We start from the raw sequence: 19,790 nt of genomic DNA on the forward strand, positions 1-19,790 counted from the left end.
GTGTGACAATGGTTATGTATTAGTGGTGGGGTTGTGTTTGTTTTATGTTGTTCGAAGCTTGATGTAATTTTAAGACGTATCTTTATGTTTCATGTCAGTTGTTGGGTAAGTCCTATAATATGTTATATGTAATATTAAGTTTATTGTGTGGTTATTATATTAATAGATGTGTTTTATAAGATAGTTTTTAATGAATGTTTATAACCGAAATTAAATGTGAATGTTACAATATTGATACCATATATGTTTGTTGTTATATAAAAGACCAAAAACCACATTGAAACAGGTATAGTTTGCAGTGTTTTGAGTATCATACAAACACAAGTTGTGTCTTTGGTTTCTACTAAATGTATAAAACAGGAACTCTCATTCATTCCAGACAGATTAATTGTTTTTTAATTGCGAAAGTATGTTCACAGGTATGTACAGCAGTTTCTTGTGTAATTAAGTATTGGTATTATGTTGTTTATTATGTTAAAATACTCTCGACTCATAAATTAAGTATTGTAAATTTCAAGATGTATCCTGAAATTGATCCAGAATTCACACTGAATTACAATGACGAATTAAACAAATTTTGGACAGTGCTCAACAACCATGGTGTCCACCATGAGTTGATCTTTAATAAAGTTGGCGATCATCCGATGATAATAAGTGGTTGGTGCTTGTTAGAAGCATATTATGCTTTTCCTGTCGGCGTTATTGTTGAATTTGGTTATTATGGGGACAATAATTTTGGAATAAACTGGTTTAAAGAAGTGGGAGATTGGGTGGATTTACCGTACTTTCACAGCCGATACACATTTGATGACAACATTCATTCGTTTGTTGTTACAGTTTCTCAGTCTTCATTAAATGATGGAAAATTAGTTTAGTAACTTATTCTAATACTTTTCAGTTTTTTGGGTTAAGGTTTAATGAAGTAATTGTATGATTTAACAGTTTGTGTTTGTATTGCAGAAGTTGGGGTTAAATACTGCAAGAATCTTGGGAAGTTGTGGGTATGAAGCCCTTGTTTTGTGTGGGGACAGCGGTATGTCCACAACAATGAAACTGTCAAACATTCATGATCCTTACAATACTGAGTTAGGTCCTGGGTGGGATATGTTTTGTAGATGTCATAAAATCGATGCCGGTGAATGTATTGTATTTAGAGTTGATGTCCGATGTCGTTGTGCAATATGTTACGTTTATAGGTTTCCCGGATAGTATATTGCAGTAACTGGCAGCTATCACTATAATTGCTTTTGAAGTTTTTTAGTGTCGATCTGTCAGCAAACCTTAAAAGGGATTTAAATTTAAGAATCAGTATAATAAAAGCAACAAATACAAAAATTATATATTGTCAAAGATCTCCTTGTAAACTACATTTGTAGTTGTTGTTTTAACTTTTGCATGTTGATCATGTATTAATATCTTGATTCCTTGTTTGGTTGTCACTCTTGATAGTGCAACATATATTTGTCCATGTGTAAAAACATCCCTTGGTAGGTATAGACCAACAGTATCCAAAGATTGTCCTTGGGATTTGTTAATTGTCATGGCATATGACACTATAATGGGGAACTGTCTTCTGTTGAGCTTGAACGACCATGGTGATTGGGAAGGTGACATATCCATTCGTGGGATGTACACCCGATTGCCACAGTTCTTTCCAGCTATTATCGAAGCTTCAATAACATGTATCCCTAATTTTGTTACTATCAACCTTGTTCCATTACATAGTCCTTCTGACTGATCAATATTCCTCATGAGCATAATTGGTGTTCCAACCTTTAACTTTAAATGATGGGTAGGCAAACCAGATGTACGGAGGGAACTGAGAAATTCCGGAGTTAGGATATTTACCACTGTGTCGTCATTGATTTCGGACTTATCCACAGTATTGGAGCTGTAGTAATCCCGAATGTCTCCTGTATGAAGAATATAATGAGTTAAGTGAAATTAATATGAAAAGTTGTTTTTCGTAAAGGGTAGTGAGAGAGATGTAGACCTGGGATTAAGTCAAGGATATGATTGTTTATTTGTTCCACAATTTCTAATGTTGAAGCCAGAATTGCTCGACCCTTAAGGTATTGGATTGAATGAAAATTGTGAATTAAGTCAGGATATGTAGCATCAACAATGGCGACGATTGGGTCTTCGAACTGTGTTATCAACAGGTCAGGTGGAATTTCAAAATCTGTCACACCGTCATTGGGCTCAGATACTTTTCCTTCGCCAATTCTTAACAACCATTCAGAAAACTGTTGCATTTCATTTTTATCATCTTCGGTCGGACCGGATTGGAGGCGCATGTTTTTGGTTAATGTTAACACTTGAACAGAATTCCATATGTAAGACGCATTTATGGCAGAATGTACAATATCCGAACGGCTTCCTCGAGGGACAACAGGTAAAATCTGCCAGAAATCACCTCCAAACACAGCAACTTTTCCACCAAACATCTCCTTGGAGTTACCGTATTTAGACATTACGTCTCTGAGCGTTCTATCAAGTGCTTCAAAAGTATGCTTGTGTGCCATTGGAGCCTCATCCCAAATAATTAGTTTAGTTTGTCTAAGAAGGTCTCCCACATCATCATTATACTCAATTTTGCAAGTAGAATTATCGAGCGTTGGCACTGGTATCTTAAATTTTGAATGTGCAGTTCGACCTCCTGGCAACAATAATGACGCTATACCACTGGTTGCGACTGTCAGACATATATCATGCTTCGACCTTAATGCTGCTGCCAGTGTTCTCCACATGTATGTCTTACCGGTTCCACCGTAACCATGTAGGAAGAAGACTGCACCATTCTGAGACTCAACTGCGCGCATAATTTTTTGATACATGGCTGTCTGTTCATCTGGGTCAAGGTTATCAGTAAGGTCTTTCACAAAATTGGTTTTCTTCAATAGCATAACTAACAATATAGTTATTATGAATCGCTAAATGATCAACCAAACATACAGTAGTATTATAAAATTTAGTTAATAATAATTTCAATGGTTTACCTGTAAGTCCACGAAAGAGATTTGTGAATTCTGTCTTTGTTTTGGCAATGTTATAATTGCGTTCGTCATATATCAGTCTATTACCTAATTGTTGCAGAACATATCCATCTGGATAAGGGATTGGTTTGAAATCTTTTAGTGTCCTTTTATTTTCTTGAAGCAGCTTTTCTATTTCAATCAGGGTCAAATGTTGTAATTCGGCATCTGTGAGAACCAATTCTGTTTTTCAACATTATAAATAAGAAAATTATGCATTGGCTAATAGAAGAGATCCATTTTTATATATATATATATATATAGAGAGAGAGAGAGAGTGATAGATAATATAACTGCAACAATAATTTAGCATATATTGTTTAAATTTAAACTCTTAAAAACCTGTATTTAAAGCCAATTGCCTTTGAGCATGTAGGACACCATCAGATAACAGCTGCCATGATTCCTTCCAAACGTGTGCTGGGCGATTAACAGCACCTGATAATAGCATCACCACAAATAGTTTTCGGACAAAATGTCCAGAGCCCCACTCACTGGCCTCTTTGAGTGCACCAATATATTCTTTGTCATCTTCCAGAAATCCCATGGCAAAGCATGCATCTCTAAATGTTTCATACTGGGTATTACCGACCTTGCGAATTTTTTCATAACTTTTTGGTCCCTTGACTACCGTCAACATCATCCGCAGGTAAAAAAGTTCACCTGTTGTTGGTGGAACCCATATCAATCTCCCAATGGTGAATCCCTTTTTGCGGGGCCTCCACTCCCTTTCTTTTTTGTGGTAAACAAACTTAGATACAAATTGACCATAAGTGAGTGACTGTGCCTCAGTATACTTTGAGTTGGCAGATAGCCAACCAGTAAACATGGAATCAGTAACACTTGCATTCTCCAAAACATTTTCCATTCGATCGTGATCAGTGTAGTAAACAGCCTTTTCGCCTACCAAGTGATAAAACATACGTTCAACTGCCGGTCTTCTACCATGAATGTGAAAGGAGTAAATTCTCCAGCATGCTTCACATGGTGAGATATATCTGCAATCTAAGTATTGTTTTATTTCATCAACCGGTTCATTGTTGTTGGTTGACACCGAAGCTGTTATTCTGTCATAGCCTTTGCTAATGTATTTGAAAAGATATTTGATTGAAGTGCTCTGGTTACACCATTCCATGTTTATATGTGCGTTATATTTGAGGAGAAATCTTTTGTTATAAGGTACCACATGACGGTTGTCCAATGCGATACCATTTTTTTCAATAACGTGGGTTTTTGATCTTCTCCTATAGAGGGGATAACCTTCTGCATCAACAATAGTTTCCTCGTTAAACTTCTTTGGGAAGTATTTAGAGCATTTACCATTTTTCATACAGGTTGATGTCGTGCGCGCCACTCCACATGGGCCGTGCATCATGTTAGATTTAACCAACGCATACAACCTCGGATGAACAGCAGGGTCTGGTATTTCAGCACAGATGATGTTGTCAATGTCAGATGGTGTGGGGTATTTGCTCTGAGGATGTAAGAAAATCAAAATATGTGCGTGTGGCAATCCCCTCTTCTGAAATTCAATAGTGTACATAACTATAAATGTACCAGTTAGTTAATATGTAATTTCAATTTAGGAAGAAGATGTTAATTAATTAAAAGAACATAAAAAAGCATACTTACAGGCCAAAACTTTCCCTAGAACATGCTTTTTTGTTATATCTGCAATGAGTTCGTCAAATTTGATTTTGAAGACTTTAATAATAATATCGGGTCGACTGTGTGGTTGTAACCCAGTTTCGGACAAGGCACGGATAATTTATGGCCATGTTGGATTGCAAGTAAATGTAATGAATAGGTCTGGAAAACCCAATCTACTTGAAATTGCCATTTCGTCAAAATACAGTTGATCCATATATCTTTCCCCCCCAACAAAAGATGAAGGCAAGACAACTCGCTTTCCCCACTTTTGTTGTTGTCTGCCATCATCGTTATTGCATTCATCTGTCAACCTGTTATATTTTCCCACTCTTAATTTTGATTGATTATTTCGCAACCAGTTCAGCCTTTCAGATTCCATCATACAATAACCATCGACCAAGAACTGTTGAAATAGACGCCGTGAGTGTAGCAAAGTTTTTGCCTCCTCGCTACGGTCTTGTAACTTGTATGAAAGCCAGTCCTTGATGCTCTGACGATTTTGTCGGGTCACCTCAGTTTCATGGCGATATCTATGCAATATATTTTTCCTATAACCATCTTCACCATACGCAAATATCAGAGGGTATTGATATGCCAAATATGCTGGATGAAACTCATCAATACGTTGCAAACCACCGTTGCGTGCTTGAATAATAATGTCCCTATTACAAGCAGAATCAATGTCTCCCACAATTAGTGCAGCAACTTCTGAAACCGTTGGTCTGTTATACACGCGTCCATCCTCAGGTCTATCACATATAACCCTCAGTTTTAAGTCTAAGAATGCATTATCTTCCAGGACATCCCTCGCCATTCTAAAGACTTTTGCATGAATATTGAACTCATCTAACATGATCTTCAAATTATGAACAGTGTTCTCGTCAATTTCAGTATTGTCTCTGCGCATTTTATGCGACGTTAAAAATAAATATAGGTAATGATCACGAAGACCTTAACTATTTATGGAATATTAGAAATACCTGAAACACTTCATTCTATTAGTAACTTCATTATCTGTGTCATAAATATATAGCTGAGCATATTGCGGACGGTCTCCATTTTCTGGTAGTAGAGTACCTATTCGATGACAGGTTTGACCGTGCAGTCTCAAAGTTGGTGGTCCTCCTTTCTTTGAATATGTGGTGTCAAATTTCATTCCAGGAGAAGTAAACGAAAACATTGAGTTGTATGTTCGAATATTATTTCGATAATTTTTGCTCTCGGTAGATGTTTTGTTAAACAGCAGATGTCTCAACAGTGGGGGTGCCTCTTCAAGTAAAGGTACAACAATTTTACCACCGCGACAACAGCGATGGAATGTGGGAACATGTTCCTTTTTGGTTTTACTGGCACGTTCTTGAAGCCACATGTGTGCATGACAATATGTACATTCCCATATTTGATCCCCTATATCAGAATATTCTGCAGATTTAGAAATTATCATATTGTCATTTGTGATCTAAAAATTTGATATGCCGTTGAAATGTTTAGTCCTTGTAATATTACCTTGTAATTTTGAATCTGCTAACGGTGCTTGTTCCATATCATCTTCAGAGTCTGAAGTATTGGATGAGCTGCATTCATCCTCGGAGTTAGACAGTGGCACTTGGGAATACTGTGTTTCAGGTTGTATGACAGAAAACTTTCTATTCTCTAATATAAGCCTTCTTTTCTTGCGAGCATCAATTGAATGAGCTCTATCTTCTACATTTGGAATAGAAACTGGGGAGACTGTACTTGGGGATGGGGCACTGGTAGGATGACCACATGATGATTTCTTATTTTGCAATATCAGCATTCTTTTCTGAAGGATAGAAAAACACTTAGAAAGGGGGGGATTGAATAAGTGTGACTTTAAATCTTGGACGATAAAAATAAATTGCACAATTATTTTTATCCTGGTTCGCTGTTAACGAAGCTACTCCAGTCCACCCCCGCAGAGATGATTTACCTCAACCTGAGGATTTAATCCACTAATCGCACGGATTACAATGGTTTTCCACTTAGTCCACGACTAAGTCTTCTAGAGTATTCTGATCACAACTTGATCACTCCAGGAACAACTGCTTAGACAACTTCTAAGACTTTTCTAGAGTCTACTGATCAACCTGATCACTCTAGTTACAAACTGCTCAGCCAACTGCTAAGACTTCCTAGAGTATACTGATCACACGATCACTCTAGTTCCTTACAACTTAATGTAATTCTAAGAGTATTACAAATGCTTCTTAAAAGCTATAATCACAAACTGTGATATTTCTCTTATCGTTTAAGCTTAATCTCACTAAGATATTACAACAGCAATGTAGTGAGTTGATGAAGATTCTGAGCTTTGATTGAATAGCGTTTCAGCAAGTTTATTTTCGTTCAGAGTTGTTAAGAATTGGTAACCTTGCTTCTCATCAGAACTTCATATTTATAGGCGTTGAGAAGATGACCGTTGAGTGCATTTAATGCTTTGCGTGTTCCGTACAGCATTGCATTTAATGTTATACGCTTTTGTCAACTACCTCGAGCCTTGTTCACGCTGTGTCTACTGACGTTGCCTTTAGTAGCTTTAACGTTCCTTTTGTCAGTCAGCGTAGTCTGCCACCTGTACTTCCTTCTGATCTGATGTTTGTGAATACGACGTTTGAATATCATCAGAGTCAAAACAGCTTGGTGCATAGCATCTTCTGATCTTCTGATCTTGAAGTGCTTCTGTTGCGTGATACCATCTTCTGATCTTCAGTGCTTCTGATCTCATGTTCTTCTGATGCTTCCATAGACCCATGTTCTGATTCTGCTTCGACCATCTTCTGATGTCTTGCCAGACCATGTTCTGATGTTGCATGCTGAACCATTTGAGACACAACTTCTGAGCGCTGAATTATGCGTACTCTTTATATATATTTCCTGAAAGGGAAATTGCATTGGATTAGAGTACCATATTATCTTAAGCAAAATTCATATTATTGTTATCATCAAAACTAAGATAATTGATAAGAACAAATCTTGTTCTAACAATCTCCCCCTTTTTGATGATGACAAAAACATATATAAATGATATGAATTTGCGATCAGAAAGAGTAGACGGCAAAAGACAAATTACACAGCTATAGCATAAGCATATGAATATGTCTCCCCCTGAGATTAACAATCTCCCCCTGAGATAAATAATCTCCCCCTGAAATAAATACTCGAAGAACTTTAATAAAAGACTTCCCTGATTATTTCGGTAGAGACGATCATATAAGCTTCTGCCTTCAGAGAATTCATAGCTTCTGACTTCTGCTTCCATTGGACAGCTTCAGAACTTGAATTTCTTTAGATCCTTAGAACACTCACAGCTTCTGATTCCTGCTTCCATCGTGGACAGCTTCAGAACTTGAATTTCTTTGATCTTCAGAACATTCACAGCTTCTGATTTCTGCTTCCCTTCAGGACAGCTTCAGAACTTGAGTTTTCTGGATCTTTTAGAACATTCACATCTTCTGATTTCTGCTTCCCTCGGATAGCTTCAGAACTTGAATGTCTACCAACATCACTTCATGCTAAATTTGTATCAGAACATTGTTGAATGTACCAGAGCATCATCAGAGCATCTCTACATCCTGAAATGTTACAGAACAAAAACTAAACGACAAAAGTCAGCATGAACGAGTTAGAACATAAAATGTATGTTTGAACACATTATATGTATCAGAGCCATATAGGCTGAAATAATGTATCAGAGCAAATAATGTATCAGAGCCATAACATTATATGTATCAGAGCAAATAGAATTTTGTCAGAACAGGATAGACAATGATATTCAAATTCTATTATCAGTGCTTCTGATTCATTCTTCTTTCTTGCTTCTGATCTCTGAAGCTTGACAGCACTCAGCTTGCTTCAGTTTCCAAGAGCTTATTCCTTTTACAGAATAACGCTTCTTATGGTTTTGCTTCTAGTGTTTGCTTCTGAAGATTCACTTCACTTCTCTGTACCTGCAAAACACTTAAACCATATAGAACTTGCAGTTCTTGTTAGTGAATGTGTGGGAGCCTCTTTACCCAGCAACTGATAGATTTAATCAAATCATTTATCATTTATCTTCTCCCCCTTTTTGTCATAACATCAAAAAGAATATTTAAAAAGATTCAGATGCATAAAACGACAAATAGAATCACTGGAATGTAAATCAAAGAAACTTTTTCATTGATAATCAAAAAAAGGTTTACAAGACAGGAATGCAGGAAAACAGAGAGATAGGAAACCAAAAACCATTTTGAAGAGTATTTAAAAGGAAATAAAATGAAACGAATGATGACTAGCATTTAATGTTACGTGACGTGAGGAGAGATAATAAAGACAAATGAGGTGACTAGCACAGTTACCTATGGTCGGCGTCCCTTTAACTGCACGCGCGTTTATCCATGAATAGTAACGACAGGTTTACCATCCCGAGATAAAACGTAACAGCTGTTTTGCTTTAAAAGAGGTTCTGAATCAACTTAGACAATGAAACGTTAGTAATAACCGAATCATAATTTCTAAAAGATTTCAATCAGAACTTCTGATTGGAAAATCACATTTCATTTCAGAAGATACTCATATATAAGAACTTCTCATCTTCTCATTCTGGGCATAGATCCATACTGATGTTCTTCAGAATGAATTTAAACCTATCTTCAGCCAGGGGTTTTGTAAAGATATCAGCCCATTGATGGTCTGTATCCACAAAGTTTAAAGAAATAACACCCTTCTGAACATAGTCCCTTATGAAATGATGTTTAATCTCAATATGTTTAGCTTTTGAATGAAGAATAGGATTCTTAGATAAACATATAGCAGAAGTATTATCACAGAATATAGGAATGTTACTCTCAAATATCTGATAATCTTCCAACTGACTCTTCATCCAGAGCATCTGTGTACTACAGCCAGCAGCAGCGACATACTCTGCTTCTGTTGTTGATAGAGCAATAGTTGCTTGCTTCTTGCTATACCAAGAGATCAAATGACTTCCAAGAAATTGGCAACTTCCTGAAGTACTTTTTCTTTCAATTCTGTCTCCAGCATAATCAGCATCACAGAATCCTACTAAGTTGTATTCTTTAGATTTTCTGTAAACTAAACCAACATTAGTAGTACCTTTCAGATACCTTAGAATTCTCTTAACAGCAGTTAAATGAGATTCTCTAGGATCTGATTGGAATCTAGCACACAAACAAACACTGAACAGAATGTCAGGTCTAGAAGCAGTCAAATATAGAAGAGATCCAATCATACCTCTGTATAACTTCTGATCTACCTTCTTACTTACCTCATCCTTACCTAGGATGCATGTTGGATGCATAGGAGTTTTGGCTTCTTTGCAGTCCAGAAGATTAAACTTCTTCAGAAGTTCCTTCACATACTTGGTTTGGTGAACATATGTTCCTTCTGATGTTTGATTTATTTGTATTCCAAGGAAATACTTGAGTTCTCCCATCATGCTCATTTCAAACTCAGCCTGCATAGACTTAGCAAACTCCTTTCCAAGTGTAGCATTAGATGTTCCAAAAATAATATCATCTACATATATTTGACAGATTAAAATATCCTTTTCAAAGGTTTTACAAAAGAGAGTAGTGTCCACTTTTCCTCTAGTGAAACCATTATCTAGAAGGAAAGAACTTAAGCGTTCATACCAAGCTCTGGGAGCTTGCTTCAATCCATATAATGATTTCTTTAGTTTAAACACATGATTCGGAGACATAGAGTCTTCAAAACCAGGAGGTTGATGGACATAAACTTCTTCATCTATATAACCATTTAAGAAGGCACTCTTAACATCCATCTGATAGAGAGTGATGTTATGTTGAGTGGCAAAAGAAATTAATAGACGAATAGACTCTAACCTGGCCACTGGTGCAAAGGTTTCTGTATAGTCAATCCCTTCTTGCTGACTATAACCCTGAGCCACCAATCTGGCTTTGTTCCTTACCACCTCACCTTTCTCACTGAGCTTGTTTCTGAAGACCCATTTTGTACCAATTATATTGAATCCATCTGGTCTAGGAACAAGATCCCAAACATCATTCCTTGTAAACTGATTCAGTTCTTCTTGCATAGCAATTATCCAGTCTGGATCTTCTAGAGCATGATCAACAGAAGTTGGCTCGATCAAAGATACAAGACCTAATTGACAGTCTGCATTGTTCTTAAGGAATGCTCTTGTTCTGATTGGATCATCCTTCTTTCCAAGAATGACATCTTCTGAATGACCAGAGATGAGTCTAGATGATCTTCTGACAGATGGTTCTTCAGAAATACTTAGATCCTCCAGAGAAGCTGATACTTGATCTTCAGATTCTTTGCTTCTGAGAAGCTCTGCTTCTGATGCATTGCTTCTTGGCTCAACAACTTCTGATATGTCAATATCATAACCTGCAAAATTATCAACCTGCTTTGGTTTTTCAGAACCAAGCTTATCATCAAACCTGATATTGATTGATTCTTCCACAATCAATGTTTCAGTATTGTATACTCTGTAGCCTTTTGAGCGTTCAGAATATCCAAGAAGAAAACATTTTTGAGCTTTGGAATCAAACTTACCAAGATGATCTTTAGTGTTCAGAATAAAACATACACATCCAAAAGGATGGAAATATGAAATGTTGGGCTTTTTATTCTTCCACAATTCATAGGGAGTCTTATTTAGAATAGGTCTGATAGAGATTCTATTCTGAATATAGCATGCAGTGTTTATTGCTTCTGCCCAGAAATGCTTAGCCATATTGGTTTCATTGATCATGGTTCTGGCCATTTCTTGCAGAGTCCTATTCTTTCGCTCTACAACTCCATTTTGTTGTGGAGTTCTAGGACAAGAGAAATCATGGGCAATACCATTTTCTTTGAAGAACTCTTCAAAGGATCTGTTCTCAAATTCACCACCATGATCACTTCTGACCTTTATGATTTTACACTCTTTTTCAGATTGAATCTGAATGCAGAAATCAAAGAACACTGAATGAGTCTCATCCTTGTGTTTCAAGAATTTTACCCACGTCCAGCGACTATAATCATCTACGATGACTAATCCATATTTCTTTCCTCTGACAGATGCTGTTTTGACTGGTCCAAACAGATCAATGTGCAAGAGTTCTAATGGCCTTGAGGTAGAAACAACATTCTTAGACTTGAATGCAGGTTTGGAGAACTTGCCCTTCTGACATGCTTCACAAAGAGCATCTGATTTGAATTTCAGATTAGGGAGTCCTCTGACAAGATTCAGTTTGTTAATCTGAGAGATCTTTCTCAAACTAGCATGACCTAATCTCCTGTGCCAGACCCACTGCTCTTCAGAAACAGACATAAGACAAGTCACCTTCTGACTCATAAGATCTTGCAGATCTGTCTTATAAATGTTGTTCTTCCTCTTGCCTGTAAATAGGATTGAGCCATCCTTCTGATTTACAGCCTTGCAAGACTTTTGATTGAAGATTATATCATAACCATTGTCACTTAATTGACTGATAGATAAGAGGTTATGAGTTAATCCTTCTACAAGAAGTACATTAGAAATGGAAGGAGAGTTACCAGACTTTATAGTTCCAGAGCCAATTATCTTGCCCTTCTGATCTCCTCCAAACTTGACTTCTCCTCCAGACTTAAGCACCAGGTCTTGGAACATAGACCTTCTTCCTGTCATGTGTCGCGAGCATCCAGAGTCCAGGTACCATGACATGTTGTGCTTTGTCCTTCTTGCAGCCAAGGATATCTGCAATAGGAATAATCTTATCCTTAGGTACCCACATTTTCTTGGGTCCTTTCTTGTTAGATTTTCTCAAGTTCTGATTGAACTTGGGTTTGACATTATAAGCAATAGGAGGAACAGCATGATAATTTTTAATATGAGTTTCATGATATTTCCTAGGTTGTGTCACATGCTTCTTGGTGTGTGTTATGTGAAAACTTTGTGCATGTGAAGTGTGCCTAATATCATGAGAGTGGCCATACTTGAACTGATCATACAATGGCTTGTATGTGAGTTTCATTTCATCAACAGGTTCAAGTTTGTATGGGGTTTCACCCTCATAACCAATGCCAACTCTTTTGTTTCCAGATACGGCATATATCATAGAAGCTAGCTGACTTCTGCCAATACTTCTAGATAAGAACTTCCTGAAACTTAAATCATATTCTTTCAGAATATGGTTTAGACTAGGAGTGGATTTTTCTGAATTAGAAGGAGATCCAACATCATTGGATAATTTTAAAAGTTTATCTTTCAATTCAGAATTTTCCAACTCAAGCCTCTTTGTTTCAAATTCAAATAGCTTTTTCAGCTTTTTGTATTTAATACAAATCTGAGACTTGGATTCCAGAAGTTCAGTTAATCCGGAAACTAACTCATCTCTAGTAAGTTCAGAAAATACCTCTTCAGAATCTGATTCTGATGTAGATTCTGATCCGTCATCTTCTGTCGCCATCAGCGCACAGTTAGCCTGCTCATCTTCTGAATCATCTTCTGACTCATCCCAGGTTGCCATAAGACCTTTCTTCTTATGAAACTTCTTCTTGGGATTCTCCTTCTGAAGATTTGGACATTCATTCCTGAAGTGTCCTGGTTCATTGCATTCATAGCACATGACCTTCTTCTTGTCAGATCTTCTGTCATCAGAAGATTCTCCATGTTCAAATCTCTTTGAACTTCTGAAGCCTCTGAACTTCCTTTGCTTGCTCTTCCAGAGTTGATTTACCCTTCTGGAAATCATGGACAGTTCATCTTCTTCTTCAGATTCTGATTCTTCAGGATCTTCTTCTTTGGCCTGAAAAGCGTTAGTGCATTTCTTGATATTAGATTTTAATGCAATAGATTTACCTTTCTTTTGAGGCTCATTTGCATCCAGCTCAATCTCATGGCTTCTCAAGGCACTGATCAGCTCTTCCAGAGAAACTTCATTCAGATTCTTTGCAATCTTGAATGCAGTCACCATAGGACCCCATCTTCTGGGTAAGCTTCTGATGATCTTCTTCACATGATCAGCCTTGGTGTATCCTTTGTCAAGAACTCTCAATCCAGCAGTCAGAGTTTGAAATCTCGAAAACATCTTTTCAATGTCTTCATCATCCTCCATCTTGAAGGCTTCATACTTCTGGATTAAGGCAAGAGCTTTTGTCTCCTTGACTTGAGCATTTCCTTCATGAGTCATTTTCAAGGATTCATATATATCATAGGCTGTTTCCCTGTTTGATATTTTCTCATACTCAACATGAGAAATAGCATTCAGCAAAACAGTTCTGCATTTATGATGATTCCTGAAATGCTTCTTTTGATCATCATTCATTTCTTGCCTTGTCAACTTTACGCCACTGGCATTTACTGGATGTTTGTAACCATCCATCAGAAGATCCCATAGATCACCATCTAGACCAAGAAAGTAACTTTCCAGTTTATCTTTCCAGTATTCAAAGTTTTCACCCTCAAATACCGGCGGTCTTGTATAACCATTGTTACCGTTGTATTGCTCAGCAGAGCCAGATGTAGATGCAGGTGGATTTATCGGAGTTTCACCAGCCATCTTTTAAATGAAGCGTTTTTCTCTTCCTGAATCTTTTCTAAACACGGTTAAGTGCTTGCACCTTAGAACCGGCGCTCTGATGCCAATTGAAGGATAGAAAAACACTTAGAAAGGGGGGGATTGAATAAGTGTGACTTTAAATCTTGGACGATAAAAATAAATTGCACAATTATTTTTATCCTGGTTCGCTGTTAACGAAGCTACTCCAGTCCACCCCCGCAGAGATGATTTACCTCAACCTGAGGATTTAATCCACTAATCGCACGGATTACAATGGTTTTCCACTTAGTCCACGACTAAGTCTTCTAGAGTATTCTGATCACAACTTGATCACTCCAGGAACAACTGCTTAGACAACTTCTAAGACTTTTCTAGAGTCTACTGATCAACCTGATCACTCTAGTTACAAACTGCTCAGCCAACTGCTAAGACTTCCTAGAGTATACTGATCACACGATCACTCTAGTTCCTTACAACTTAATGTAATTCTAAGAGTATTACAAATGCTTCTTAAAAGCTATAATCACAAACTGTGATATTTCTCTTATCGTTTAAGCTTAATCTCACTAAGATATTACAACAGCAATGTAGTGAGTTGATGAAGATTCTGAGCTTTGATTGAATAGCGTTTCAGCAAGTTTATTTTCGTTCAGAGTTGTTAAGAATTGGTAACCTTGCTTCTCATCAGAACTTCATATTTATAGGCGTTGAGAAGATGACCGTTGAGTGCATTTAATGCTTTGCGTGTTCCGTACAGCATTGCATTTAATGTTATACGCTTTTGTCAACTACCTCGAGCCTTGTTCACGCTGTGTCTACTGACGTTGCCTTTAGTAGCTTTAACGTTCCTTTTGTCAGTCAGCGTAGTCTGCCACTTGTACTTCCTTCTGATCTGATGTTTGTGAATACGACGTTTGAATATCATCAGAGTCAAAACAGCTTGGTGCATAGCATCTTCTGATCTTCTGATCTTGAAGTGCTTCTGTTGCGTGATACCATCTTCTGATCTTCAGTGCTTCTGATCTCATGTTCTTCTGATGCTTCCATAGACCCATGTTCTGATTCTGCTTCGACCATCTTCTGATGTCTTGCCAGACCATGTTCTGATGTTGCATGCTGAACCATTTGAGACACAACTTCTGAGCGCTGAATTATGCGTACTCTTTATATATATTTCCTGAAAGGGAAATTGCATTGGATTAGAGTACCATATTATCTTAAGCAAAATTCATATTATTGTTATCATCAAAACTAAGATAATTGATAAGAACAAATCTTGTTCTAACATTTTCTTCCTTGCATCACTTACACATCAGTTTTATCTACCAAGTTTCGAGAATGATCTGATTCAGTGCATTGGGCATCTCTCTTCTCCTTCATTCTAAGTCTTCTACTTTGTCTAGCAATAGAAGAGTTAGTATGACTGGTTTGTTCATTAGTTTCTAGCATATTTCCTAAATTTAGCTACGATGCCAGTAAGTAGTTCTAAGAAGAATATGAGTGGACTAATTATATAGATCAATTCCAATTACAATATTAAACTGTATGAATTCTACAATATAAAACTGTATGGATTCACATTACTCAAGTGATAACAGCTGTTATGAAACAAACAGATATAATATTAATGGGGTATGTTGGAAAGTTCATTGGGATAAGGCAATAAGTGAAGCATTATCTGCTATATACTTTATACAATGCAAATGGAAGGTCTTGTCATTATAATTTCAAAACGTTATGTACAATCTTTATATTACCTATTATAACAGTCCTTATTAATGAGAACATGAATGGACATTAACATATTTCTAACTCTCATGTGTACCTTTATTTAACTCAGTAGGTGATCCCATTCAAGCCAATTGCAACAGGTGCTTAGATAAATGTCAACAATTTGAAGAGAATACATACAATGTCATATGCGCAGCTATATTAATTTTGATTATTTATAACATTCAACGGAGCATTTTGTCGGGGCAGGTTAGGTGTGTTGATTTCTCAGCATAATTGCAAGTTCAATTTCATGTTAGGAACTTTTTAATACGTTTATGACATTCAACGGAGAATTTGGTCGGTGCATGCTAGTTCTGTGGACATCTCTGTAAAAATGCAAGTTCATTTTCACGTGAGTAACTCTTGAATAAGGTTTATGTGTCTTTTACCCGTGTAGTCGTAAGCAATAATGCAAATTGTGGTTGTTATTAGTTGTGACAATATGTTTTTACAATAGGATGTAATGCTAGTTTGGATATTGGAGATGAGTAAAAAACAAAGAATATCATAGCAGTTGAATAGATGATTAAGGAAAAACAGAAAAGTCTTATATTAAGATAACAGAAATTAAATTACATAGTTGTTACCAAACCAAAAGAAACAGACTTACAAGTCTGATTTGTTTATGTGGCAATACAAACAAAAAACAAATAAAGTGGAAAGGAAATAAAACATGTCCACACCATAAAACAAAAACACACCCAAACATACTTAAAATTATGCAGGAACTACTAATCTATCTTCTCTATTTTTATAATTTTCTTTAACTTGTTTGATGAAAGTTCTCCATCACACGTGGCATCCGAGGTTGTTGACTCGCTTGATGCGCCTGGAAAGTGTCTTTTTCCAGTAGGAGTAACTGGATCTGTGCTGTGCGTTGAACTCACATCAAGATCCTGATACATAAGTGAACAAACATCACACAATTAATATTCAACAGTACATTAAAAGTGGAGTATATTTTAGTACAGTAAACGTCCTTACGACGACAAAATTAGGTTCGGATCGAACATTGGTCATTGCTTCGACAGCAGGCTGTTTCATCTACAAATCATTCGAAAGATAGTACAAAATCATAATATGCGCAAAGTCAGTTTACAATGATTTTAAGTTGCATAACACATGCAAAGATTAAATTCAAATACTTCATCTGTGTCAAACTGATCAGCAAGCTCTTTCACAAAAGGGTCATTCTTCAATAGCATAACGACAGAGGCATTCTTCCAACGTGGTTGCCACTTAACTTTGAAAGCCATCTTGCAATCCAACATCTGATCCAATGCCAGTGGGAATTCCAAGGCATCATGAATGCCAGCCTGTAGGAGATTGCGAGACAAAGATCAGTTAACTCTGGCATAATTGTCTATGTTTTTCCAACGGTATGTAAACGGAAATACCTTAATCATTGTATGATGCAGCTGAGAAGCAGACAATCCCAAAAGTAACTCACACTCTCGGTCCCAAAATAGAAAGTTACAGCTATTCCCGACATGAGTAACCTCAATCTCAATCTTATACCTACATTCGCAGTATACATAGAGCACTCAAAAAGGTCATGTTCAGTACCTTGACAATGACACATATAAATGAAATAACATAAAACATGTGACAAGGATGTTAACCTAAAAATCTCTGCCTCAGTGAAATGTCCAGCCTCACACTCAAACGGAGCTCTGTCACCACGCGCAATACATGAGCAAGCATGACAACCACGATAATACCAGCCATACGGAGAGGCAACCAGCATTTTAGTTTCTCCAACAGTCGCACAAAATGTAATCTGCACTTATGGAACCAAAAGATAATACGATACACAGTCAAATGCAACGGAAAAATGGAAATATATACTAAATCAGAATAAATGGCCAACAACTTCCAAACATACAGTTCTGAGTTTAATAATATCCCCAATAAGCATTACAACAGCCTTTGAAAGCAATTTCTGTACATGAGTCATCTGTTGATTTTCAGAGTTATGTGCTGAAAGCTGTGAATTGGAACCCTCCTGGCCAGACAACGTAATCATGGAATCCTTCGGAAAACTGTCAAAGGAATATAGTAATGTAACAATCACATTGCATAAAAATTAAAACCACACAAGAGCAAATCCAGGGAGCATACCTTTCTATAAACTCTTTCATCGGCAGCAAATCAGTATTCAGACCAAGGACGGTAACATTAAACGTGTTTGTCACGGACAGTGGAAACTTACCTATTCAAATAGAATGTTACATAACCATCTGTATCAAAATACAAGGATATCTAACACCAAACTTGATCAATTACTAACCCTGTTCCTTGACTTTAGCATATTGAATCATGACAAAAATAGGACCCGAATCATCTCCGCGCTCCTGCTTGAACTTCATGAATTGTTCAGCATAGGATTCCCAAAGCGTGCAATTGATAGTATTCTCACTGAAGAAATAATACAAACCATGTCATCTACATAGTCACATAAGATATGTTCGATAAATTATACAATAAATATGAATACAAACCCCCCGTCACGCAGCATCATGTTAATCTGCTGCTTCCGGCCACCTGATGTGGTCTGTGAATACCCAATACTTTCCACCATACCAATGACATCTAAAACACATACAGCCAAAAAACCTTAAAATGAAACAACACATAAAAAACAAATCCAGTAAAACAGAATAGAGATAAAATATTCTACCTATTAGCACATCCTTGTTAAAGTTGCCGTTAATTATATCAGTAAATTTAGTAAACACCAACGGCTTTGGAGGTATTTCAGCGTTGTTATCTTCCGTAACCGTAGTGCCAGCAGTAAACTTCAACATAAACTTATGAGACGAAGGTCTGAAAGCCGCAACATTAGCCTGAACCTTAAAATTGGAAACAGTGTAACTATGATCCAAGACCATTTTTTCAGAAAAAAGAGATACATGCGGTGCAGGAACAACAACATGTATGTCACCACCCTGGAAAAAACAGTAAAATCAAACACACAACAAACCAAAAACAATATATGAAAAAACAACCGAACAATTCACTTCATTACCGATACATCAACAAAAATCATCTCAAAATGCTCCCTCTTGTTCGAAACAACTGTCTATTTGTGGTGCACACGAACAACAACTTTCCAAAGTTCTTTGCTGTCATTGATGTCACATATTTTTGCTAATGGTCTTGCCATATTGAACACTGGTATGATACTGCAGAAAAGTGTAGCCAAACAATACTATAAATAACAAAACCATGTAGGAGTTACAAACTCTTCATTCCACTCTTCATTACATAACCATAACCGATGCTGAAGCTGCATGGACAAACCGAACTTAATGCCAATTATATGAGACATCAATGGTGGAATATGGAACAACATACCTTCATTAATCCTCAAAATTACACATGGCGCATCAAGAAGAAACAAATTCTGCTCTAAGACTAAGCCACTTGACAGCACCACATAGAAAGTTCAAAAAGATAGAACTTTCTTATATTATAGATTGATAGGATTATGGTTATTACACTTTATCTTATTCCTAAAACCAATGCATTAGGTTTTTAAGTTATCACTTAATTATACATGTGTAAGGATTCTAAGACATATTTTAACAGCAGTGTTATGACCATCAGTCCATAGACATTGTATATGTTTTTACAATCAATTTTGACAAACACAGTGAAATCCCGAAAAATAAACTAAATATCATTTACATCTAATAAGCTTTGGTTAATGTATAGTATAACTTACAAAATGAGGTACTACTTTGTTAATATTATTAAACTGTTTTTATTACCAAATGCACCACTAACTTTTCTAATAATA

The 19,790-nt window shown here is 36.6% G+C and overlaps 3 protein-coding genes across 3 annotated transcripts; all 3 read right to left on the reverse strand.

The window, feature by feature from the left end:
• Nucleotides 1-1,335: 1,335 nt before the first annotated feature.
• On the reverse strand, nucleotides 1,336-4,365 carry LOC131605324 (uncharacterized). The gene is made up of 4 exons (XM_058877696.1): nucleotides 3,378-4,365; nucleotides 3,000-3,203; nucleotides 1,994-2,851; nucleotides 1,336-1,913 (listed from the first exon to the last, which is right to left on the reverse strand). Exons 1-4 carry the CDS (start codon nucleotides 4,363-4,365, stop codon nucleotides 1,336-1,338), a joined length of 2,628 nt encoding a protein of 875 aa, XP_058733679.1.
• Nucleotides 4,366-4,803: 438 nt separating this feature from the next.
• On the reverse strand, nucleotides 4,804-6,483 carry LOC131605325 (uncharacterized). Its single transcript, XM_058877698.1, has 3 exons — nucleotides 6,192-6,483; nucleotides 5,666-6,107; nucleotides 4,804-5,584 (listed from the first exon to the last, which is right to left on the reverse strand). The coding sequence occupies exons 1-3, from the start codon at nucleotides 6,481-6,483 to the stop codon at nucleotides 4,804-4,806; spliced, it is 1,515 nt and encodes a 504-aa protein (XP_058733681.1).
• Nucleotides 6,484-17,840: 11,357 nt separating this feature from the next.
• LOC131605326 (uncharacterized) lies at nucleotides 17,841-19,351 on the reverse strand. Its single transcript, XM_058877699.1, has 8 exons — nucleotides 19,346-19,351; nucleotides 19,216-19,277; nucleotides 19,086-19,173; nucleotides 18,669-18,936; nucleotides 18,490-18,580; nucleotides 18,279-18,406; nucleotides 18,110-18,200; nucleotides 17,841-18,030 (listed from the first exon to the last, which is right to left on the reverse strand). The coding sequence occupies exons 1-8, from the start codon at nucleotides 19,349-19,351 to the stop codon at nucleotides 17,841-17,843; spliced, it is 924 nt and encodes a 307-aa protein (XP_058733682.1).
• Between the last annotated feature and the right edge of the window lie 439 nt (nucleotides 19,352-19,790).

This window comes from Vicia villosa, linkage group LG5 (genome assembly GCF_029867415.1).
Source record: "Vicia villosa cultivar HV-30 ecotype Madison, WI linkage group LG5, Vvil1.0, whole genome shotgun sequence".
In the NCBI taxonomy this organism is placed as follows: Eukaryota; Viridiplantae; Streptophyta; class Magnoliopsida; order Fabales; family Fabaceae; genus Vicia; species Vicia villosa.